The 25,994-nt window shown below is 36.7% G+C and overlaps 1 protein-coding gene across 1 annotated transcript in view; it reads right to left on the reverse strand.

The window, feature by feature from the left end:
* Positions 1-25,994, reverse strand: part of LOC121872086 (ras GTPase-activating-like protein IQGAP3) — a 123,093-nt gene that overhangs the window by 63,720 nt on the left and 33,379 nt on the right. The window contains exons 15-25 of the mRNA XM_042374778.1: positions 25,086-25,227; positions 23,718-23,861; positions 18,995-19,090; positions 15,054-15,209; positions 13,073-13,237; positions 11,462-11,575; positions 10,733-10,858; positions 10,385-10,611; positions 1,317-1,446; positions 848-942; positions 178-403 (exon numbers count right to left, since the gene is read on the reverse strand). Of these exons, the coding sequence (XP_042230712.1) occupies positions 178-403; positions 848-942; positions 1,317-1,446; positions 10,385-10,611; positions 10,733-10,858; positions 11,462-11,575; positions 13,073-13,237; positions 15,054-15,209; positions 18,995-19,090; positions 23,718-23,861; positions 25,086-25,227 (1,621 nt within the window). The remainder of the gene's footprint in view (positions 1-177; positions 404-847; positions 943-1,316; positions 1,447-10,384; positions 10,612-10,732; positions 10,859-11,461; positions 11,576-13,072; positions 13,238-15,053; positions 15,210-18,994; positions 19,091-23,717; positions 23,862-25,085; positions 25,228-25,994) is intronic.

Genomic DNA, 25,994 nt, shown 5'->3' on the forward strand with positions numbered 1-25,994 from the left:
AGATCGAGCTCAACCTATACGTCAGTTATCTTTATTCTTTTCTCAAATATATCTGACCAGATAAAAGGCTACACATAAAGATGGAATAAATTTAGGAAATGATATAAGGCAAGATTAATTTGCTTAATTTGTTTTTCATCTACAGTATACTGTATAAGTAATATATGCCCTTCTTACTTTCAATATCTCCTTTTCTGGGACATGTGGAAAACGGCGCTGTAGTGCACACCTCATGACGCGTGACATGTACAACATAGCATATGGTATGAGGTCTCTGTTGGTGGTAATTTGTTGACAAAAGGCCAGTGTGACTTCCTTGAGTGTGCTGATGGCCTGAGCTAATCTTTTCTGAACCTCAGGGTACTGCAATGCCTCATCCTGGCTCACTGTGTATGGCAGTCCACTGCAATAAGCATGGCAATATCATTAGTGCTGTCACCATAAGTGAAAGAACAAACAAGAGAAAGAAATGTTGTCTCGCAGAGATATGATCAGTTAATAGACAGACAAATTGTAAAAGTTAAACAACATACAGTACAGTAAACTCCCTTTTCTAAGTTTGGGGATAAAAATGTTAGCCATTTCCTTTGCCCCCCCCACCTCCCCCCCCCCCAAATTTTAATTTTAATTTTTTAAAAGGAGTATCTCTGCCTTTTGCTCCTACTGATTCCAATTTTTTTTATCGATTCCTTCCACTACCAAAAAATTCTATTCCTGCATTAGAACAAAATACAAAATTTTATGAACCGGTCATTTATCAATATTACTTCACCCTGTTAATTATACTGTCATATCCACACTACAAGCACTTGCAGTTACCTACAAACTATTAACATGCACACCATACCTGGTTTGTCCTGAGTGCATCTCCAACTGGTTGATCCAAGTCTTGTAAATCTCTACTGGGTTAGTGTTGATCTGCATATTGTTGTCACCCAGGATCTGTAAAGGTTAACCATCTTTTGTTTGACCCAACTAGCAAATTTATCCAGAATGACAGTGACTAAGTGAAATGAAAATGCTTGGAAACCTCAAAAACTATGGAGGGAAGAGAATAGCAAAGAAGAATAGTTAAAAATAGTACAGTATACAGTACAGTATTCTTATAGACCAGGGGATGGACACAGCTCTGGTTGTAGCAAAGTTTAACGGCATGGTGGGAACAGCTGGCAAGGGAGGATCGCAGCTCCCTTAGGTAATCAAAGACTACCCGTCTACAATAAAAAAATTATGGTAGAAAGAAATCTCCCATGGCTTAGGAATCCAGAACACTAAGAACTGAGTCTTAAAGCTCTTTATACTGTAGAAGAACTAACCTTGTGAATGAGTGGTCCCAGCATATCCCTAAGTGAGGCTTGCCCAGCCCCCTTCCTATTGAATGACACAATCATCTTCACAACCAGGGGGTTCCCAGACACAATGTCACTCAAACGCAACACTTTACATCTGTAACAAAAAGTGACGTTACCCTGATACATTAAAGCCATGCAGATAAATAACATTTCTAAAAATCAAATTTAACTGGTATAATTGGTATGTGTATCCAGTTTAGTTAATAGTATTTCAGTTACTATTATGAATGTTCCTTGAACAAGATTATAATCTTACTAAAAATTATAATTTCCAACTTCTCAAGCAATTTCCAAATACTCCTGTAGTGATTTCAACAAACTATTGTGATTTATACAACCTATAAAAGATAAAATAAAGCACTATGAAAATGCAATATCTCTGTAAGGCCATAGAGAGAATGGATATAAGGGATTTCAAGTGTATTTGTGAGGCCGATGGGAACTGGAGGACTGAGGGTAAATTAAAAGGCAGGAGTGTTGGATGTTACCAGACCATTCTCGGACCTTACAGCTACAGTGTGTATACTTATTCCTGTGGCCAACTGTACCCAAGAATGTCTGTGGGTAGTTTTAAAGTTGCCAACATTTTCACAGCTGGGACAGGGAGCCATTTGTTCCAGAGACAATAATTTCCTTTACCTGTATTGTAAATATGTATGTATGTATGTATGTATGTATGTATGTATGTATGTATGTATGTATGTATGTATGTATGTATGTGTGTGTGTGTGTGTGTGTGTGTGTGTCTAACACATACAAATAAATAATGCAGTAATGGGAAAATACCCTCATAAATAATGAGAAAAAATTTATGAAAAATGTGACTGCTCACCCTCAAGTCCGTGCTCTATTAATAAAGTACTGTAATAGAGAACGGACTTGTGGGTAGACCAGGGGTGGGTAAAGTACGGCCCGCGGGCCACATTTGGCCCACCAAATTATTTCTGTGGCCCGCTACTGCATTTGGCAATCAGAAAAAAAATTCTTATTAATTATAGAAAGGATAATATTGGAAGTTGGGTGGACATAGCAGCAATAGTGGCTCGTTGCTGTTAACCTGATCGTGAGAACACCTGCATTAGGTACCGGTGTGGTATGGGAATCCATTAATTATGACTATTAGGTCAAGGGAGACTAAATCTTTTACCTGAGAACCCATCCTTGACCTCATGGGAATTCTCAACGTGTCTTTCTTCCCCGGAGGAACTGGGACAGTTGCACCCACACCTCACCATCGTGACCTGACTCAGGCGTCCAGCGCAGCGGCAACACTAATCTCATTCTCCTTTGTGCTTCTGACTGACAAGGACGTTGCTGTGCTTTGTCAGTATATCTACTTTCATTTTGTTGTCCACAACCCATACTTTAACTGAAAATGAGTGCATCTAAGAAAAGGGAAGATGACACAGACTGTCGATCGTTCAACAAGGAATGGACCTTTAAATATTTCTTTACCAATGAGGATGGAAAAGCTGTGTGTTTAATTTGCAAAGAAAGTGTAGCAGTGCTAAAGGATTACAGCATACATTGCCATTTTGAGACCACGCATGCTAGTAAATATAAGAACTTTTCTGATGAAGAAAAAGCAAAAAAAAAGCGAACGAGATGGTTAGGCAATTGCAGCAGCATTTTCAAAAAATTTCTTTTTATCCCAAGATGATATTACAAGAGTGAGTTACATGATTGCCCACAAAATTGCAAAAAACAGTAAGTCATTCTCTGAAAGAGAATTTATAAAGGAGTGTATGGATGATTCTGCCTCTATTTTATGTCTAGATAAGAAAAACCAGTTTGAGAAATTAAGCTCGTCACGTCAAACTGTTGTGAGACGTGTTGAGGACATTGCTGAAAACATATATCTGCAATTAAAAGATAAGGTACGGACTTTTGACTACTTTTCATTGGCACTTGATTTAAGTTGTGATGTCAAAGACAGCCCAGTTGTTAATTTTCATTAGAGGCATCACCAAAAAATTTGAGATCACAGAAGAACTGGCATCAATGCAGTCAATGAAAGGAACGACAACTGGAGAAGACGTACTGGAGGAAGTAAATAATTGTATTTCAAAATTAGAAGTAGAATGGAAAAAATTAGTTAATGTGACCACTGATGGTGGACCAAATCTGACAGGTAAAAATGTTGGATTGCTGAAAAAATGCAAGACCAGGTCAGAGAAACAAATGCAGAACAAAATCTCATCTTTCTACATTGTATTATTCATCAGGAAGTCCTCTGTAAGAGTGTTTTAAAACTTAGCAATGTCGTGGACGCCGTTGTAAAAGTGATTAATTATATTCGAGCAAGAGGATTAAATCACAGACAGTTTATAACACTACTTGAAGACTTGGACTCTGATCACACGGATGTTCTGTATTACACAAGTGTATGATGGCTCAGTTTGGGAAAATCTTGAAAAGTGTGGGAACTGAGACATGAGATCAATCTATTTCTGGACATGAAACAAAAACTATGGATTTCCCAGAACTGAATGATGAGAATTGGCTTCTGATTTTGCATTTGCTGTTGATATCATGGGTCACATGAACGACCTGAATTCAGGCTGCAGGGGAAGAGGGGCTTTTGCACATGATTTATATAACAGTGTCAAGGCTTTTATGAGAAAATTAACTCTTTTGTCTCGTCAGATAGCTGATAAAAAATTTGCTCACTTTGCAACAATACAGCAGACTGCAGTATGTGATCAAAATGCACAAAAGTATTCGTTGCTGCTACTTGACTTGCATGCCAAATTTTCACGCCGATTCCAGGATTTTAAATTAATTGAAAATGACCTGTCCTTGGTGTCTTCTCCTGTCTCATTTGATGTTGACAAAGCTCCATTTGACCTACAACTCGAGCTTATTGATCTGCAGTCCGATCCTCTGCTTTCTGAGCAAATTATGTTCGTGCCTCTTCCCAAATTCTATGCCTCTCTTAATGACTGTTCATTTCCAAAACTAAAAGCTCATGGCCAAAAAATGCTTGTTCTTTTTGGATCCACATATATATGAGCAAACATTTCCTGTAATAAAACTGAATAAATCAAAGCTTAGATCTGCAATGGCCGATGCTCACCTTGAACAAGTACTTTTAATTGCAACTTCGGAAGCAACACCTAACTTCACCCATCTGGTTAACAATCATCAACACTGTCATTCTTCCCACTAACTAAGTTAAATATTCTCATCACATGTCAACAAATTCAAATATTAAATTCAATTTTTATTTACTTTTATTTAATAAATGTTTTTATTTAGTTATTTTCAGTAAATAAAAATTACATTTCATATAATTTTATGGTAACCTTAAGATACATGGGTCCCACAACTATGAGTAGGCTCTGGCATCAGTTTGCATAACTCATAAATATAATTAACGCTTTTAGACACTTTATTTCTTTCTTGCATGGTCATACTTCAGTTGCCTGCCTATTTCGTTACATACATCCAAGTCTCTTAGAGTACTGACACTCGAATAATGAATTAAAATTCCTGAACCCAATTTCTGTATCAAGCAATGTAGCAGTGGCAACGTGGGTCAGCTGCGATCAAACCTGACTGACACCACCCTACCTCCAGTACCATAAGGGAGGAAGAGATGAAAACATCTGGACAGAAGTGGAATTTCAGCCATCAAAATCGATTCTGTCCTAATAATGTTGAAGTAGTTAGTGGAAATTGCATTGCATTTTAACTATACAGTATTAGTATTAATAGTAGTATTAATATTAGTACATATTATAATAAATTATATTAGCTCAGATATGTGTTTATTTACCCACATTTTCACTATGTACTTTTTATCTTATCTTATTTCCTGTATTTACAAATACAGTAGTACCCCGATTTACGCGGTCAATTGAACCCACAGGGTACCGCGGAAAGTGAAAACCGCGTAAAGTGAACACAGAACATATGGGATTAATTCCAATAGAGACTGGCCCGACCCCCAAACTCCACTTTTTCCGACATAATACCTATGTTGTAGTAAAAATAACATCTAAATTTTATGATGGTATGCTCACACAATTAATATTTAAGAGAAATACAGTCGCCAGGTTAATGTCCATTCAAATAATAGACTCAAATCCCACCCCCCCCTCTTCCCAGCTCACTGGCTCCTACCTCTCCGAGAAATGATTGGGTGAAACACTAGATTTTAACGTTTAGTAATAAATAATACCTCGGACTAAAGTTAGGATAATATAATTGACATTTCTGGATTCCTTGCAGGTCAGGGAATATTTTGAATGTAAACTTCATATATTTTGCACAAAAGATAAAATACTTGCTTTGTGTAAACCAAATTATTACATTAGATCTAAAATTTGTATGTCTAATGCAAAATCCATGATGTTATATTCAAAATGATCATCATATTGTAAGAATTCCAGCAATGTAAATTATATTCTGGTCCAGTAATTTGTATGAATTTTATGAGCTAAAACAAATATCTTCAGTTAATAAAAAAAAAAATATTCTTCACAACACTATCTGTCAATCAAAGTACCCCAGCTTGCCTCCCCCCTCTTCCAACCGCCCAGATGGTCGGTCGGTCCCAACCCTCCCCCCACCTTCCCTCCCTACCAGAGAAATGTTGGGTGAAAAAACTAATTTTAACTTTTAGTAACAAATAATACCTCAGACTAAAGTTAGGATAATATAATTGACATTGCTGGATTCCTTGTAAGACCAGGAATATTTTGAATATAAATGTCATATATTTTGCACAAAAGATAACATATTTACTCAGAGTAAACATTAGATTTAATATTTGTATGTCTAATGCAAAATCTATGATGTTTATATTCAAAATGATCATCAAATTGTAAGAATTCCAGCAATGTAAATTATATTCTGGCCGGGTAATTTGTATGAATTTTATGAGCTAAAACAAATATCTTCAGTTAATAAAAAAAAAAATATATTCTTCACACACTATCTGTCAATCAAAGTACCCCACCTTGCCTCCCCTCCTCTTCCAACCGCGCCAGATGGTCAGTCCGTCCCTCCCTACCAGAGAAGCTTTGGGAGAAAATAGTAATTTACATTTTTAGTAATAAATAATAACTCAGACTAAAGTTAGGATAATATAATTGACATTTCTGGATTCCTTGCAGGTCAGGGAATATTTTGAATGTAAACTTCATATATTTTGCACAAAAGATAAAATACTTGCTTTGTGTAAACCAAATTATTACATTAGATCTAAAATTTGTATGTCTAATGCAAAATCCATGAAGTTTATATTCAAAATGATCATCATATTGTAAGAATTCCAGCAAAGTAAATTATATTCTGGCCGGGTAATTTGTATGAATTTTATGAGCTAAAAAAAAAAAAAAAAATTATACTTCACGGGTACATGAGTAGATGCACCGCGGAAAGTGAAACCGTGCAAAGCGGGGTAATACTGTACAAGGCTTTACTTTGTGTTAATATAATACATTTGCATCTACATTAAGTGTGTGGCCCGCAAAGTGTGCCACCATTCATGAAGTGGCCCTTCATCAAAAATAATTGCCCACCCCTGGCCCGGTAGACTGTAACATTTTTAATAAATTTGTTTCTGATTATTTGAGAGTATTTTCCCATTATTATTTATTTGTGCAGTAGAACGTCAATATAACACGAGATAGGTTCCAAAAGAGGTCGCTTTAAACCGAATTTGCACTAAATCAAAGTGTTGTTTCAATGGAATAATTTAGTTTGGTACTTGAGAGAAACACAAAATACTAAAAAGACTGAGAGTCTACCCAGATGCACCTCAGCCCATCTCCTAGAAGAAACAAAACATTGTTTTTTGTAGTATTATGTTAAAACAAACACTCATAAATCAACACAGCTAAAATTAAGGGATAAAAATGGTCTGTTTACTGGCTGGGAAGATGGGGGTAGAGGGAGGGGGGTGAGGTGATATGTTTGACAGTTGATGCCAAAGTTTGAATATAAACATGCTATAGTTCGCATTAGACATACAAAGAGCAAAAAAATTTCTGGTGCAAAATATATGACGTTTATATTAAAATTATTCAGTCTTGCAAGGATTCCAGCAATACAAAATATATTCTCCTAACTTTAGTCTGTGATATTATATAAGATAAAAACTGTAAGCCTAAAACACCAAACCCTGGCTGGGAGGGAGGGAGGGAGGGAGGGAGGGAGGGAGGGAGGGAAGGTGACGGTGACGTTTGACAGTTGGCGCTGAAGGTCTAGTGAAATATTTATTTGTTTATTTATGTCCTTTAGATTGAGTTTATGTTTTTTGCTTATAAAATTTCACAGAAGTGACCAGGCAGAATATAATTTACATTACTGGAATTCTTATAAGATAGCGATTAATTTAAATATAAACATGTTATAGTTTGCACTCGACAAAACTCTTAGTAATCATTTAGTACATTATTTTGAGTACATGTACAGTACAGCTTTGCCCTTAGGACAGTGTAACATGCCCAGAGCAACATTAAGCGCAAAATTTTAAATATGAGGAGCCAGATTGACTCTCGCAAAATAGGAAAGATTCGCTTTAAATTAAAACATTGTCCTTATTTGTGGGTGTCGCTTTAAATCAATACAGTAATCTTAAATTGAATCACTTTAAATTGACGTTCTACTGTATGTGTTTTGTGTGTACACACACACATATACAATACTACAGGTAAAAGAAATGATTGTCCTAAGGACAAACACAAAGGGAATATACATTTCTTCATACACAAGTAAAAATGTAACCCCCCCCCACCCGCAAATGCCGCAAATATTTTTCACGGATTTGGCGATTCGCGACCATTTTGAGAATCTAACCCCCACAAATTTAGGGGGCCCCCTGTATTAGTGAAGTTTCAGTATGGATAAACTTCCTTCTGTAGTGTAATAAACTACATACTAAAAGAGGGCAATAATGAAACCTAACTAGCTAGTTATCTTCAAAACAAATATATAAATATTAAATTGAGCTGTACAGTTGCCTCCACTGCCACCTTTAACAATGAACCAAGTCTTCCTGAGCAATGTGACAACACTGTTAAATATTACCAGCTGAGCGAAGGTTAACAATAACAGTGAATCACCAAACCTCATGTGAGTCTTTGTTCTAATCATAATGCATTTCTAAAATGAGAGGTGACAAGGGATTTTAACTCGGTATAAGCTATGCAGTGAAGTGATAGGAGAACAGAGGTGATAGCTAGAGGGTGGGTGAGCAGGCAGTCAGGAGGGGAAATGGCTGTGAGTCGAAGGTCCCTCCATTTCATGACATTGTTTCGAAACAACAATACAAACAGTGTTGGTTTCAAGTAGCATTACACGACACCAGTCACTTTCAATGTATAATGAAATGCACATTTCATATACAGGTTGTACCTCTCTAGTCCGGCAACCTCGGGACCTGACCGGTGCCGGACCATGGAAATTCACCCTTTTCCTGGATAGATAGTGACTTGTGCTTATGCTTGGAAGCACTAGCACCACTTTCTCTGCATCAGGGTCTCTTTGAAGACATATTGAATGGTTAAATGTCGTATAGTAGCTTCTCAAATTTCGCGAGTTTTTAATTCTTAACGTATTTTATTGGAACACACAAAAAAAAATAAATAAAAAAAAAATTTGACGGCGGAAACTTGAATTTCGACGGGTTTGAACGGCCCGCCAACGTGCAGACGACGTGCATAATCGTGTAAACAGCGTCATTTCTCTTATGTACAAAAGATTCATTATTGTTTATTACTGAATGTCTTTTTTATTGAATTAATGTTTGTGTGCAAAATGAGCAATACAATTCATTAATAATACGTAGAATATTAAAACACACGAGGAAATGACACAGCATTGTTTTCGTTGATTACAAAGCCAGTGACTGACTGGTTCTACATATAAAACTGAAGAAAATAAGACCTTGGTTGTAGCTGTAGTAAAATTAATATGGTTGTTTTAAGTAATGTTATTTAATATTAATAAATGGAACAATAGAAGTAGCTAACGATAATGGTAAAGAAAAAAGAGAGATCGCATATGTAAGTGCGCATGCGCACACGTGAAAACATATCGTCATTACTTTACATAAGAATATGAAAGCAACACTTATTTACTGTTCATATATATTTTAATTAATGTTTCTGAATTTGTTTTTATTGAATTAATGTGTGCGTGTGCAAAATTAACAATACAATTTATTAATAATACGTGGAATATTAGAGGAGACGAGACGGCTGCCGGCATTGTTTATGTTAAAGCTTACGAAACCAGTGACTGATTGGTTCTACATATAAAACTGAAGAAAATAAGACCCTGATTTTAGCTGTAGTAAAATTAATGTAAAAAAATTAATATGGTTGTTTGAAGTACCTGTAATGTTATTTAATGTTAATAAATGGAACAATATAAGTAGCTAACGATTAATGGTAAAAAAAAGTGAGACTGCGCGTATGTAAGTGTGCACATGTGAAAACATATCGTCATTACTCTACATAAGAATATGAAAGCAACACTTATTTACTGCTCATATATATTGAAGGGTTAAATGTTGTACTCTGTATAGACAAGCAGAGAGAGAGAGAGAGAGCAGCCGAACTGCCGGATGTAAACAAACCTTAATTTCCCGCGGCTTTTTTTTTTTTTTAAGGGGATTAGCCCACCCGGGCATAGGTCACTGACCCACATTGGGGCCTGAGGGGCAAAAATTTAATACTCCTGTAATAATAATTCACATAAGTAAAAAAAAAAAAAGCTGCCTATCTACCCATTGGACAAACTAAAATCGTTCCGGACCACAGAATGCCGGACTAGAGAGGTACAACCTGTACATACATAATTTCACAAGTGTGAAGTGATGATTTAGAACTCCTTTACACTGGTTCACACTCTCAAAAACAAGCTCAACTGAATCACACGAGGTTGCTGATTCACTGTTAATGATACCCTTCGCTCAGCTGGCAATCTTTTACACCGCTGTCACATTGCTCAAGGAGACTAAGTCCCTGTTAAAGGTGGAAGTGGAGGCAACTGTACATATACAGAATTATTTAACCCACCTTATCTCTTCTTCCAGAGCAGTCTTGAATAATTTAAGTAACAAATAATTGTCACGATCATTAGCACCATAATTGTAAAGGGTGAAAATTACATTCTCGATGAATTTTGTGGTCTTGCCAGGGGGGATGGCAAAGATGAGGGTAGCAAGGTAATGGGGCTCTGTCTGCAGGAGATAAAACAAATGCTGGTAGCAAAGGAGCTTCTCTCTGGACTCCTTCTTCAGTGCCTGCAAATAAAACAGCATTGTTAATCTACAAAACTGCACTTCATAATTATTTCTTAAAAAAAAAACATTCACCTCTCCAAGTCAGCCATTATTTCATAGCAATACACTGAGTGCTCCATACCTTCAGTCCCCTCTGAGTTCGCATTGAACAATATTTCAATGTATCTTTGGACCCTTTCTTGGTTTTTCTTGGCTTTGTGTCTGGAACATTGGGGTTAATGTTTTCCTTATCTGCTGGAAGAACATCCTGTAAGAAAGTAAGATATCAAGCTATAGTTAGCTTTAGATATAAACAAATACATTGGAAACCTGATGGAAAGCAAAGTTATGTTCCTGCACCCCTTGACTGACATTCTTAACAATTACACAAGACAGACTAGTTTGGTTGAACAGCTGTTAAGTTCCCACTTTTTTTTAGGTGTAACTCTTTTACAGTCAACCTTACACCTTTAATGAACTTTCTTAAACTTGCCCAAGCGTTATCAACCTAATGGATACGGATGTACTTTAAGCAATCAAATATTTGTTCTAAGTCATCAGTTATTTATGTCCAAAAAGCTCTTCTTTTTATCTGAAACCAACACACTAATGCACTCTTATAACCTTTTACTCACTACAGTAAATTAATCATATTCACAGACATGTAAGGATGCCACATGATAGGATGACAAAAAGGGTTTACAGTATTTGAATAATGTACAGCAGCATGTATTTTGGGTAAAGGGAGACTACTAACATCACAAGTGGGGAAAAGTGGAGCAACTGAGGAGAGAATAAGAGGAATATGTAGCATCCTTGAGACTCTTGGTCATCCCCTCAGTGATGTGTCACAGACAAGAAGATTTCTAACCTGCAATGTGATGCGATTGTGCACCAGGAGACCAATCTTGACGTCCAGCTCATCCACTTCTGTCTCCAAGTGGTGTGTGTGCCGGATTGTCTTCACCATGTCACTTTTAACACGCTGGGAGGTAATACAGTACAGTGGGGTATGCTATAACGAACGGATCCTACTACGAATATTCCTATAACGAACGGTTTTACCTATAAAATTGAGAATGCTATAACGAACGAAACTCCTACAACGAACATTATTTAAAAAAAAAAAAAAAAAAATTTTTTTTTTTACTAATTTATTGTTTTTTTTATTACAAATATTAATGATATTCTTTATTTCAGGGGTTTAGATGCATATTTATGCACTTTTTTTACAATTTTTACAATTTTATATTATATTTTTCAGTGTTAAGTGGTTGTATTTGGGGGCCTGGAACGGATTAATCCTATAACGAACGAGTGCTATAACGAACAAGGTTCTAGAACCAATTAGATTCGTTATAGCATACCCCACTGTATATTACAGATAGGTTGAGTGAGCATATCATGAATAAGTAAAAAGATTCCTTAAGCCATTTCTTCATAAATTGCAGCATATATATATATATATATACATATATATACAGTAAAACCTTGATTAACCGACCACATATGGGGGGAAGGGGCCAACGGATAATCCAAAAGGTCGGTTAATACAACATAAAGTCTACGGAAATATAACATACATTTTCAAAGTACCTTTCCCTAACCTACCTCATATAAGTCCCTCTATTCATTATTGTTCATTTGCCATTCATATTTCAATAGAATTTGCTCTAAAACATTAACCACTGTAGTAAATAAATATGAACCAGCACAGAAACCGTGAATAAAAAATGGAAAAGTCAAAGAACAAATGTCATCACAAAAATTGTGACCAAGTCCCAGGTTGTTGATCTGACTTTCTGCCTCATTTACACACAATTGCAAGGTCTGAATTGTTTCTCTTACTATTGACAACATAAGAAGCATACAGGTACATTGTTTCTCACTCTTGATTTTTTTTTCATTTTTGCATTTCTTTATGGTTCTTTATTACTATTATTATTATCATTATTAATATCATTACACTATCGCCCCCCAGGCCCCGATGTGGGTCAGTGACCTGTGCCCGGGTGGGCTAATCCCTGTAAAAAAAAAAAAATTATATTTATTTAGGTTTTTTTAGGGGTTCGGGATTGACGGTTAATCGAGGTTTTACTGTGTGTATATATATATAGATATATATATATATATATATATATATATATATATATATATATATATATATATATATATATATGTATGTATGTATGTATGTATGTATGTATGTATGTATATATATATATATATATATATATATATATATATATATATATATATATATATATATATATATATATATATATATATATATATATACGGTAGGTATGTATGTATGTATGTATGTATGTATGTATGTATGTGTATGTACAGTATGTGTATGTATGTATATATATATATATATATATATATATATATATATATATATATATATATATATATATATATATATATATATATATATATATATATATATATAAAGTGAAAATAAGATCTAGAATACCTGTAAGAAAAATTCCTCGTCTAAATCACTTGAAGAGACATCGAGTAAATGAATGAATTTCCGGATGACAGACAAAGGTGGATTGTCTTGATGTGTGAGTGAATGTAGGTCTTGGCGAGCCTTATGAGCACGCCACGCCCTCTGGATTATGACAACTTGAGTTTCCTGTAAAAAAAAAAAAAAAATCAATCTTAGTTTAATATCAATTTCAGTTTCCTATAATTTGTTTTTCTCCAATTCCTGTCATTCCATTACAGTATAACCCCGCTTTACGCGGTCAATTGAACCCATGGAGGCCCGCGTAAAACGGGAGACGCGTAAAGTGAACAACAGAACATATGGGATTAATTGAAATAGAGACTGGGCCGACCCCCAAACTCCACTTTTTAAGACACAATACGTACCTTGTAGTAAAAATAACTTCTTAATTTTATGATGGTATGCACACACAATTAATAATTAAGAGAAATATCAATGATATTAGGTTTTTTAACACTTACATTAGTAGAAAAGATGGCTGGGCACACGGGGATGGGGGGTTGGTTCCGAGGCAGAGGGCAGATTATTGGCCCTCACCTGTATCACTTGTATCACACTATCCACCACAGAGGCTTGCAGGGCCTCTTTGTCACTATCACTGACTTGGGCCGGCTGTGGTGAGTGGCGGGTGAAGAACTCAGTAATGTTTTGATGACTGGGCGACCTTGTGCGCACCCTGCCCGCACCGCTTCCCGCGTATATGAGTAGATGCACCGCGTAAAGTGGGAATTCCGGTTCTGGCGGGGTACCGCGTAAATGTGGAAACGCGTTAACGAGAACCGCGTAAAGCTAGGTATTACTGTATTTGATATTTTTATCTATATACAGTTGGCAGTGAATTCACATGAAGAGCCAAAATAAAAGTGGTGATTAAAGATTAACACTAAGCATGTTGATAATACTGTACACCATTGTGAGTGTATATACAATGTTCCTATTTATTTCAGCCCTCTATGGTCACTTTCTGTACTTTTGCACAATTCTCTCCTATCATTTCTTCATGTCCGGAGGTTTTTAATTCCTTCATATATCCTATGCAAAAACTGGGAGCAAGTGAAAAAACTTAAACAAATGACGTGTTGATTAATACAAGGGCGAACTCGCCACACAAGCGAAAATATGATTTTTGTACCATTCATTTCAGAAAGTTTCTTTCTACTTTGACATAAGATGGTATGACGAGTTCACCTTTGGTTTACTGGCAAAATCCCATTGAATCATATGGTGTAAAACTCCTGGCATCTCTGTGCTGCCTGTGGTAATTTCAGTGTCTGGCAAGAGTAAAGCAAAGTCGAGTTTGCCAGTGGCTTGGCAACCAATCACAGTCTGCCTTACTCCCCGAGCTAATAAGCATGTCGGGAAAGAGCGTGCTGACCAATGAGAAGCCCACTACATTCTATTTTCGGCATCCCAGAGGAAGATGTATCTGATGATGATCAGATAGATTACTAGCCACCTACCCTACCCCCCTCCCCTCCTGCTACCAAGTTCTTTTCTTTAGTAGAGCATAATCATCATCTAGAGTGTGTTACCATTAGTTAGTTTTTTTAATTACAGTATAAATTTTTGTTTTGTGTACAGAACTTTATTGTTTCATTATTTTCATGAATGTTAATTTCACACCATTTCATTATTTGACATCAATATGAACCAAAATCATACATCACACCTCATTTATTACGAGAATCATATACTACATTGAATCGCCTTTAAAGAGAGACCTCACTGAATGGAATTGATCAATTTTGGGAGGTTCTATGGCATTTTGAATATGGGAAACCTTTAAACCCCATTTTCTCAAAACTTGGTTTTGGCATGTCCTCCCTTGCATTAATAAACGTCTCAAGTCTAATGAGCCAACTATCTCACGGGTCACACATGTATATGAATACGTTCTTAGGACAAAAATCTTGACATAAGAAAACTCATCATTAATACTTACGTGGTTGGTGAAGTGCTGGTGGACTTTTTTTATTCTTCTGCGGAGTAGCCACGAACGTACAGCCCTCTGAAGGACAATGATGTAGGGTTCCCACATTTTTAAGGCTTGACAATACATCAAGTAGGTGCGGCGCGCTCGGATCATGCGCCACCAGGACTGCAAATGTGTACAGTAACTCTTTATAACGTGGAATCTTCATTACACTTGCCATTTCAACAGAAATACACAGGAAGATTAAATTGTAAATAACCTTAATAATAATAATACAGGCAATGACCATTATATGATAGATCTACAGTATATACGGTTAATGAGTTTTACAATATTAAAAGATTAACGCCATTTACCACTATGCAATGGTTAATGATCAGTTTTACGATGGTCGCTACCCGAATGGTTTTCCTACATTGTCATTTCTAATAAAAAGTGATGTACAATATCTTTCAATATTCTGAGATATGATGACCTATCCGTGCCCGGTGACTGCCAGGCTATGCAGTTGAACTGTATCACATTGCCCAGATGATGGTTTTCATGTGGAAAAAGATATTTCCTGTATATAAAACAATATATACTATACAGTACCAGTAAATGTGAGGAGTAAAAATATTAATAAAAGAATAAAAAAATACTGCGTCGCCATTTGGCAATCTGTCACTACGCTCGGGACAGCAGAGTCATGAGGGAATGCCGCTTCTTCCTTCCCTCACTCCGTGCTAGCTCCCACACTCAAAATAAATGTTTAATCCTTTTATGTTTTTGACCTTATGATGTTTTTTTTCTGCATATTCTATATAAATGATTGTGTGCATGTAATAAAGTTTTAAAAATTTGAAGAAAATTACACGTGTCTACCCGAAAATACACGTTGAAAAATAATACTAAAGCAGTTCACAGCTTATGGAAGCTGAGATGCCAACACCTCACCCCCCTCCAGCTCCCACAATCTACACTAACTCAAGGACACACAAAAAATTATTGTCCATGTTTTTGACCTTTTTGCACATTCTGCTAAGTGTGTGTGTGTGTGTGCGTGTAAAAAAAAATAAAAAAAAATAAATAAATACCTATGTCTACCTCAAATTACTTGTAGTGACAGCTGAGGGATTGCAACTTACTACTGTACACATACATAATCATGTAAGGTAAATGAAAAAATCTCTATGTATATAAATTTATTATTTTTGTCTTTATTTTGTATAAATTTATTGATTTTATGTATATTTATAAATTATTTGAGTTACTTAGACATTTAATCAATATAACAGCAGGATATAATACTTGTTTGGGCTCTTCAGGGGCTCAGGAACGGAAACTAGTTTTCCCCATAAGTTATTAATATTGATATATGATTGATCTTTTATCAAGGGTTTTTTGAGGTCCCTAACCCCATCATATAATGGTCATTGCTTGTATCAATAAAAACAAAAAGAATAACAAAGATAACAATAATTATTAAAGTCTGAACACATCATGTAAAATTGTATACAGGCCCCCCCCCCCCAAGTTCGTGGATTTTTACTTCGCGGTTCTGGGTTATTCGCGGATAACATCCTGGAAGTACCCAAGAATGTCTGTGGGTAATTTTAAAGTTGCCGTCATTTTCGCGGCTGGGACAGGCAGCCATTTGTTCTAGAGACAGTAATTTTCTTTACCTGTATTGTAAATATGTGTGTGTAGGCACACACACACACACAAAACACACATAAATAAATAATAATTGGAAAATACTCTCAAATAATCAGAAACAAATTTTTTAAAAATGTGACAGTCTACCCTCAAGTCCGTTCTCTATTACAGTACAGTACTTTATTAATAGAGCACAGACTTGAGGGTAGACTGACACATTTGTAATAATTATTTTTAATTATTTGTGAGAGGATATTCCAATTATTATTTATTTGTATGCGTCTCTTCACACACACACACACACACACACATATATATAAATATATATATATATATACAAGGTCAAACACATAAAGGGAATATACATTTCTTTGTACAAAAGTAAAAATGTACGTCCCCCCCCCCCCAGTCCACAAATGTTGTTCGCGGATTTGGTGATTTGCGGCCATTTTGAGAACCGAACCCCCGTTAATTTGGGGGGCCCCCTGTACTTAGTTAATTTCTAGATTCCCACTACTGTACTTTGTAAAATTACTATAAAGTGTATCTGCTTTACTTCCCTAATGAAATACAGTAAGTCCTCGTATAACGTCGTTCCGCTTAACATTATTTTGGTACTACGTCGCTAAACTTTAGGGACCAAAAATTCGTTTAACGTCCAGGTGATCCGATACTACGTTGTTTTGCGTCGTCACGGACTACTTTCTACAGCGCATCGCCCGCTCTCGTCTGGCCGCGCTATGCTCTCTCGGCTTGGCGCACTGCCCTCATTGCGCAACGTCACAGCGTCTCCCAAGCGACGCCAAGCCAGTCTCTGTTATGACTTCACATCATTCGTGTGTGCTTAATTGCTTTTGCTCTAAAACTGTACTCTAACCATTCAAAATGGCTAGAAAAAGGTGCTGCTCCCTCGCAAATATGCGCGGAATACAGAATTTCAAAGCAGTCAGTGTCGGGTATACGAAAATCGAAAGATATGTTGAGCAAATAGCCTTGAAATTTAATGTGAACCAGGAATAATCTGGCATTAAGAGAATGAGGGCTCGGAAGAGGCAGTGTATAAATGGTACATACAGCTACATGCAAATGGAATAACAGCCACAGGTGTGGAAATCCAGGCAGCTGTTGAAAGGTTAGCAAAATATATGAATGCAAAGGATTTTCATGCTAGTGCTGGTTGGTTATTTAGATTTCGAGGGCGCCACAATATTGTGAATAAGAAAATATGTGGGGAGAGGCTCAGTGCTGATATTGATGCTGTGGAACCATTTAGGAAAATGTTGAAGGACTTAATGGAAGCTGAAAACCTTTGATTATGCCAGCTACAATGCAGATGAAACTGGACTCTATTGGAGAGCTTTACCAGAAAATACACAAGCCTCTAGAAGTGAAAAAGTGTGTCTGGTGGTAAACTTTCCAAGGAACGAGTGTCTGCATTGCTGTGTGCAAATGCTGATGGGAGCCATATGCTTACACCTGTGGTTGTAGGAAAGAACAAGAAACCTCGCGCAATCAAGGACATTATGCATGGTTTACTGGAACCATAACATCAGACTGGTTTTTCAAACATGCTGTGGTGGAGATCAGACGTGAGCAGGTGGACGATCTGAAAATCCCTGCTGATGAAGTGAAGGCTATCCTCCTCTAAGATAATGCTACCTCACATCTCAACATTGAAAAACAGTGAAGCAGGTGCCAGGTATTGCCACCCAACACCACCTCTGTCATACAGCCAATGGATCAAGGTGTTATTTATGCTGCAAAAAGGCTGTACAAACCCAAGTTTTGGGATGAAGTGATGGTGGTGGAAGAGACAAGCGAGGATCAGGTGGAGGACACAAGAGGGCAGAGGACCCTCAGAAACTTGGTTATACAACTTCAGGTCCATGCTCTCTAATTTTGCTGCTGCTGAAAAAGAAGTCGAGACAACAACCCTCATCGATGCCTAGAAGAAGCTCCTTTATGAAATTTATGAGGAGCATGATTATGAGGGCTTCACATCAGAAGACTGCCACAGAACCCTTCTCGAAGCAGGAGAGAAGGATGCTACAGTTGGGGATGTGGAGGCTTGGCTGATTCTGGATACCACAACTTGACAGAAGAGGAGATTGTGGACTCTGTACATGAAGCTGCAGACGACTTTGATAATGAAGAGAAGGAAGATAAGAACCACCAAAATTAAAGCTGCCAGAAGCTAGGGACTGCCTGGACACCTACAAATTTCAGTCAGGAAAAGTCATACCATTAAACTGTATAGTCCGATCTGTAGAAGCAAATAAAAAAAATATTTGATTCAATGAATGTCTACTAACCTGGATGGTGATGGCAGCATATTTCTGTCTGAGTAAGTGCTGCCTAGTGAGCCAGCCTCGTGCCCTTGCCTGGAGTCTCACCACCAATCTGTCCAACTGAGCAAGAGGTATATTATATTGTATTTATATATACAGATTTTATTTATTTTTTAATATTTCTGATCTGGAGATGGAAGATCACAAAGGTACGGTATAGATGAAAATTTGACTCTCATTCCTTCAACAACAGTGAACATGCAACAACAGAATGCAGGCGTGTAGCCAAAGTGTAGAAACCAGCCATGCTGATATCAAACATTGCAACTTTAAGAATTTTCCAAAGAAGGGTCTTCATGAATCTCTTTACTGCCAATAACTTATTTTATTACTCCGAGAAAAGCCTTGAGGAATGAAGCAGCACAATTTGTATTTTAACATATTTCATATAAAAGATTACATTTATTGCTATTATCACATCTCAATCATCCAATCAGACTTGAAGTAATTGACCAAAGTGAATACAGGCCCTTCACTACCAGCAGCCACTTGTAAGTCACACGGACTGGCGGCCTCTAAATTTATAATTGGCAACTTTGCTGGATACATACCTCCCCCACCTCCAGGCAACTAATTGGTAGTCAGCCAAGGTGTAAAGTCAATGCCTAGCCCTTAGCACATAAGTATGAATAAGTTTTAGAAACAAAGAAAATAAACTTTTAAAGTTATTTATCCAAGCTAACGTGTTGGAGGTAAGCGTTGACTTTACAATGGAGTTTGAAATTTAAAAAATAGTCTTTGGGTCCAAAACATTTTTTTACTAAAAATTTTGTATGTTCAGTAAAACCCCCATAATTAGAAATATCTTATGAATTAAGATTTTATGAAATATGTGGGACACCTTCTGAGGGAATAAAAAAAGAAGCAAAAACAACGGCACAGTACAATTCCATTATCTTCCCCAAGCAAAATTTTAAAATTTCTAAGAACCTGTACAGTACTTCTGTGGAATAAAAGCTTGCGTGATAAACTATGGATGTACACTCAATGACGGACCAACATGAATGAACCGGCTTTTATTGTTTTTGTCAGATGTGGTAAGAACTATGTCTCACTGTCTTCTGGATGACCCGATATTGACTGACATTGCATAATTAAGAAAGTACAAGAAATCTTCCCTCACATCTTGAAACAAGCATGGTGTTGACACCTAAAACCCACGTACGGATGTACGGTGAACATCTCGATTAACGAACACAATTGGTTCCACAGAGTCGTTCGTTAACCATAAATTTTGTTAACTGAATCTATTATTTCAATGGGATATTGGGTAATTGGTTCCAACTCACAAAAAAAAAGCACATACAAAGTATAAACAAAATGCAGTAAAGTACTGTACACTTACTTTGAGGTGTGTATGTAGAATGTTTCAGAATGACCAATAATTTTAATGCAAAAATATTCAAGAGACCAACAAACTCGATGTTTCCTCCACTGTAAACAAACTTAAACAGAGAAGCTTTGGTGGGCGAGTCAATCAGCTGATGGGCGCACAAAAACTGTTCCCTGTACTGCATATATTATCAACATGTTAACTAAATTTTAGAATGACTTATAATTTTAATATAAAAATGCAAAAATATTAAAGAGCACAACCTTCCTGATATTTACTCCACTGGAAAAGAATGTAAACATAGAACCAATTACTGCATTGGCGGACTAGCCGATCAGCTGATGAGCACAACAAATCATGTTTCTCGTAAGGCTTTCGTTAATCGAAGTTTTGTTCGTTAATGGAAGTGAAAATCCTTTCGTTAATTGGACCGTTTGTTAATCAAGGGACCACTGTAGTTCCCTTTAATTTTTTCAAGATCATCGAAGACGTTCAGTTCTTTTTGGCCACATACAGCAAGATGAATGTATCACATTCTTGTAGATACCTGGATATTGACAAACATTCCAGAATTAAGGAGATACAAATGAAATATGAGCTCTCTTCAAACAAGTTCTTGGCTCGCTAATGTGTTTATTTTACCAGAATGCTTGCAGGCATTTATCCTTTTATCACAAATTTTCTTATCTCTGGGATATCTGTAATACTTGATGTACTCTGCATGTGCACCCATATATTGGACAAATAACCATAATTATTGATACAATGGTACCGGGAGCAGACGCGGGCACACACAGAGGTTACCAGATGACGCGTGTTTACAACAGTGACGTCACTGAGCTGTGCATTATGGGTAAAACAAGTGCTCGATGATCTATCCTTACTGTCTTTAATCCTAGGCTATAGTATAGTACCTGAACGTTGTTTACACTGAGATAGACAGTCAGCAGTCACATCCCATGGTGACGTTAGTGTCTATACTGTATATTCATAAATGTCTTGCAATTCAAAATTTACCAAATATTATGAAAATTTTAATATGTATCGTAATATTTCAAAATGTTTCAAATTAGAGTGGTATGAATTATGGGGTTTTACTGTATAAGTCAGGGGTGTCATGCGGCCCGACACACTCATGCATGAGGCCCGCGGCCCATTTGCTGCTCCAGCCTTACCTTGAGGAGCTAGAACTAAATAGCGAGTGTATCCCTCAGCAGAATAAAATAGTCTGCTGTTTCCTAGAACAAAATACTCAATCAACATCAGCTTTTTGAACAGCAACTATCAGAGAGTAATCTTTCTCACTTTCCGACCTTGAAGTCCCTGCAAGGCACACCTGAGTTTGATGCTGATATCAACACAAAAAAGTACTGCATCAAGATTTCCAAATTAATAAACGAGTTCCAAGAAAGATTTGCCGACTTTAAAAGACTTGAGAAGGATTTTTCCATTTTTCGGGACCCATTCTCTGTTGGTGTTAATGAGGTACCAGAACAACTTCAGTTAGAATTAATTGAACTCCAGTGTGATTCTGTGTTGAGGAACAAGTTTTCGAGTGTTGATGGTGGCACATTTTATCAATATTTTGGACCAAATTATCCCAGGATTAAATGTTTTGCCTCAAAGATTATGTCAATGTTTGGCATATGTCTGTGAACAACTCTTTTCTGTGATGAACTTGAACAAGTCTCGGCTTCGGTCTCAACTTACTGATGCGCACCTTAGTTCAATACTGAAGGTTGCGACAGCTCAGTCGTTAGTGCCAAACTTTGATGCACTGGTCCATACCAAGAGGTGCCAATTATCAGGAAGCAGCAGTAGTAAACAATAAGATTGATCAAGGTAAGTAAACACTTGATTTGTTTGTTTGTAAGGGTTTTGCATGAGCACAGACTAAATCCACCTTTCTTATTTTGTCATACTACTTACCTGAGAGGTGATTGCGAAGTGTTCATAATTATGTTACTTGGCCCGCATACTGTGTACTCATATTAAATCTGGCCCGCCTTGGCAAATTAATTTGACACCCCTGGTATAGGTATTCCTTGGAGCTGAAAAATTGTCCTCTAAATCTCAGTACTGTATAAGTATTCCTTGACATGAAGATTATAAATTTGTGGTCAAAAAGTTGATATTCTGATATTTGTTCTAACAGTCACTGGAGTTTAAAAATTTGATAATTAATTTCCCCAATTAATTTTATAATTTTCTGTTGAAGTTTTGCTTTATATCTCAGTATAAGAAGTCCTCAATGCACAAATTAAGGATATGTGTAAGTAAAGTCAATGGTTACCCCCAACATGTTACTTTTTTTCTTTTACGGGCATTAGCCCACCCGGGCACAGGTCATTTTATGACCCACACCAAGGCCTGGGGGGCAAAAATATAATAAAATAATAATAATAATAATCATAAAATTAATAAAACTTAATATAAATAATAATAATAATAATACAGTGACATCCCGTTAGCCGGAACAATTGGTGCAGAGCACTTCCGGGAATGAGATTTTTCTAAAAACCAGTTTTGTGATATAGTCCAGAATGCGACGCCTAGCTTATACCTAGGTATGTTAATGCCTAGCAATAACTCGCCAGGCCAACACACAGGAAATTAAAACATCTAATAATTACTTAATAAGTAATATTAGGAGGAGACGCAATTACCTGGCATTTAATTGCAATTTGACTGAAAGATCCAAAATCCATCTCAATTTGTTGCTGCCTTTCTTGGGGACTGGGAATAGGCGAGACATGAAACATTTCTCTGACTGTAACAGTTCTATTACACCTCTGTTTAACAGTTGAATTACAAATTCTGTAAGGAAGGGGGTTGGGTTTTGACCCCTTTTTGGTAACGCTAGGGGAGGGCGCCTCAACCAAGTCCATGTGAGGCCCCCTTTTATTGTCTTGTAAGCCCATATGGAAGAAGTCCATCTGTTATGCGAGAGGGGGTTTTGAGAACTGCAATTAAATGCCAGGTAGCGACGTGTCCTCCTAATATTACTTATTAAGTAATTATTAGATGTTTTAATTGCCTGTATGTTGGCCTGGCGAGTTATTGCTAGGCATTAACATACCTAGGTATAAGACCACCGATTAATTGCCTGGATTGTCTGTTGGAGGTGGGGTAAGAATAGACCAATGGAAGTTGCCAGTTAGGAATTTTGAGGCTGCCACTCTGTGGGGCTTACAAGTGCCGTGGACTGTACATTTAATATACACAAATCAAATGTAACATCTTATAGTAAGAAGGTGTTGCCTTCTTGGGTCTTAAAACTTGGTATGAGTACATAACAAAATTTAAGAGTAGCTTTGGGATATTTACCAAATACCCTGTACTCAATAAACCAACCTGCTTATTGTGAGCTTCTTGCTGAATGACACATGCTACAGCCTCCTCCAGGTCCACTTGTGTTACATATCTGCTCTGATGGGCCACCACCACCTCCTCTGGCTTCTCCCACTGATATTTACCAGATTTCAAGTTCAAGAACACCTGCAAAAAACTTAATTTGTACCAACTTGGCGTAGATTACCGTAAATAATTTTGCAATAAAATAAAGTACTGTATACTGTAAATCTAGTACAGTACAATATGCCACAATACAGCTCACCTAGTGTCATACAGTATTGTGTGAGTGTAGTCTTTGGGGATTCTGGTTAACTAAAGTGTAGTGTGTGGAAATTTTGATAAAACACACATCAATAAACAGATAAGTACCAAGTATAGAGAAATTGATTGATTGATTGTGTTAATTACATCCCTGGCGATGCAACAGCTTAGGTCAGATGTCACTGAAGTATAGAGAAAAGAGGAAGACAAAACAATATCCAGAGATAGTAAGAATGGTACAGTAGTAAGCAAAAAATAAAAACTAGGTAGAGGTCACTAAGAGAAAATATGAATTGAATTTATTTCAAACTGTATATAAAGACCAATAATGTTAAACAGACCAAACCACTTGACTCTCAGACTTGTGGACAAGATCAAATAGAAACACCAGCAGCTTGAACAAACTTAGATGTAAATCCTGTTATCACATCATAACAGACCCTCACTTCCTTTTCTCTAATAGAACTTTAATGAGTTTGAACAGACAGTGAATGAACTTAAGTAAAATTCCAGAAGCATAGAACATCTCTTAATTTCAACTGATTATTCATAATGTAACTGCCATAATTTTTATTCAAATAAGAATTTATAATGTACAGTATGTGTAAATTTCTTAATTTTTTGCTAAATACATAGTGAAGAATTGCTCTACAATACTATTATACAAACGAAATTAAATCTAACACCAACATACTAGTGAATATCACAAAGAAGTGGATAGCATCTATACGCCGTAAATTCTTAGGACGCACTGATGCTTGCAGGCCCAAGGACGATTATCCTGACACCTCACGTCCACCACAGTTGTGCGGCAAAAATGGGAAGACATTGGCGCACACTTTCAGATTTGGACCATGGAAATCACGCGATAAAACGATTTTTGGTGAGTTTTTTAAGTCAAAGACAATATTTTCATCACCAAAACACTAACAGGAGTTTTTTGGTTGATAAATATTCGTCATTGGCCCGCCAAAGTGTTAAAGCTCAAGAGACAGTGATCTTAAGCAAATTTCACTATACTAGGTAGCAGAAAAGTTTAGGTGGGTAAAAGTATTAATTACCAACCAATTTTAAAAACCCAATAAAGAATCACTTCCTCACACCAACCTCAGAGCCATCATTAAGAGAGTAAGGGAGCCAGGGGCATCTGGTCGGTACTGCTTCCTTCTCTCTGTATGTCTTCTTGAGCAGAGTGAGGACCCCCAACATGTAGTTGTTCTTGATGTGTAGGTGTGTCAAATCTGGAGACCTGTGAAAAGAATTGTGAAACTGTCAACACAACACAGTACAGCCTGACATATCAAAATTTCAAACATTTGAAAACCTCAGTCAACAGAATGGTCCAAAAATTACATAAATAAAAAAAAAAGTAGGGAGGGGGTCAAAAATTGAAAAACATATAACTTCCAACAGAGAAGTGTGATGATGATAACATACATTTATGGGCTTTGTAATCCCTCCCACATGCCAAAGCTCTACTCCAAAGTCTATTTTTTCCTCACCATTCATCTTCATTGATGAGAAGTTAGTTTTTTCAGACAAAAATTCATATCCTGCAACCATATGACACTCCAATGAAATAAAAGTTGTGCATTGCTTTAAAAGAACTAAATACAGTAATATGAAAACACAATGCATTGCACTGTAGTATTAATTAGTATGTGACAGAACCGAACACTGTAAATGAGGCCCCCTGCATCGTAAAAGTTACTCGCGCCAAAATTTTAAACCGAGAAAACTGCGTTTAAAGTTTTTCCAACTTCTAACAAGCATAAGTTTGTTGTTTTTTGAGATACAGCATTCATTTTTTATGCATTTTGAAGCTAAAGGACCGTTCTTGTAGATGGTAGGTAGTGCATCATGGAGTAATGTACTGGGTTGTTGCAAAGTTGACTTGAAGATACAAAACTCCCAACCACTTGTGGCCTTTTTGCTTTAATCGATATCAGTGTAGATCCCACCACAACAAAAGAGAACTGAGGGAGACAGGGAGAGGAATTCAGCGCTCATTGGCTG

The sequence above is a fragment of the Homarus americanus genome, unplaced genomic scaffold (assembly GCF_018991925.1).
Source record: "Homarus americanus isolate GMGI-L3 unplaced genomic scaffold, GMGI_Hamer_2.0 scaffold51476, whole genome shotgun sequence".
Classification (NCBI taxonomy): domain Eukaryota; kingdom Metazoa; phylum Arthropoda; class Malacostraca; order Decapoda; family Nephropidae; genus Homarus; species Homarus americanus.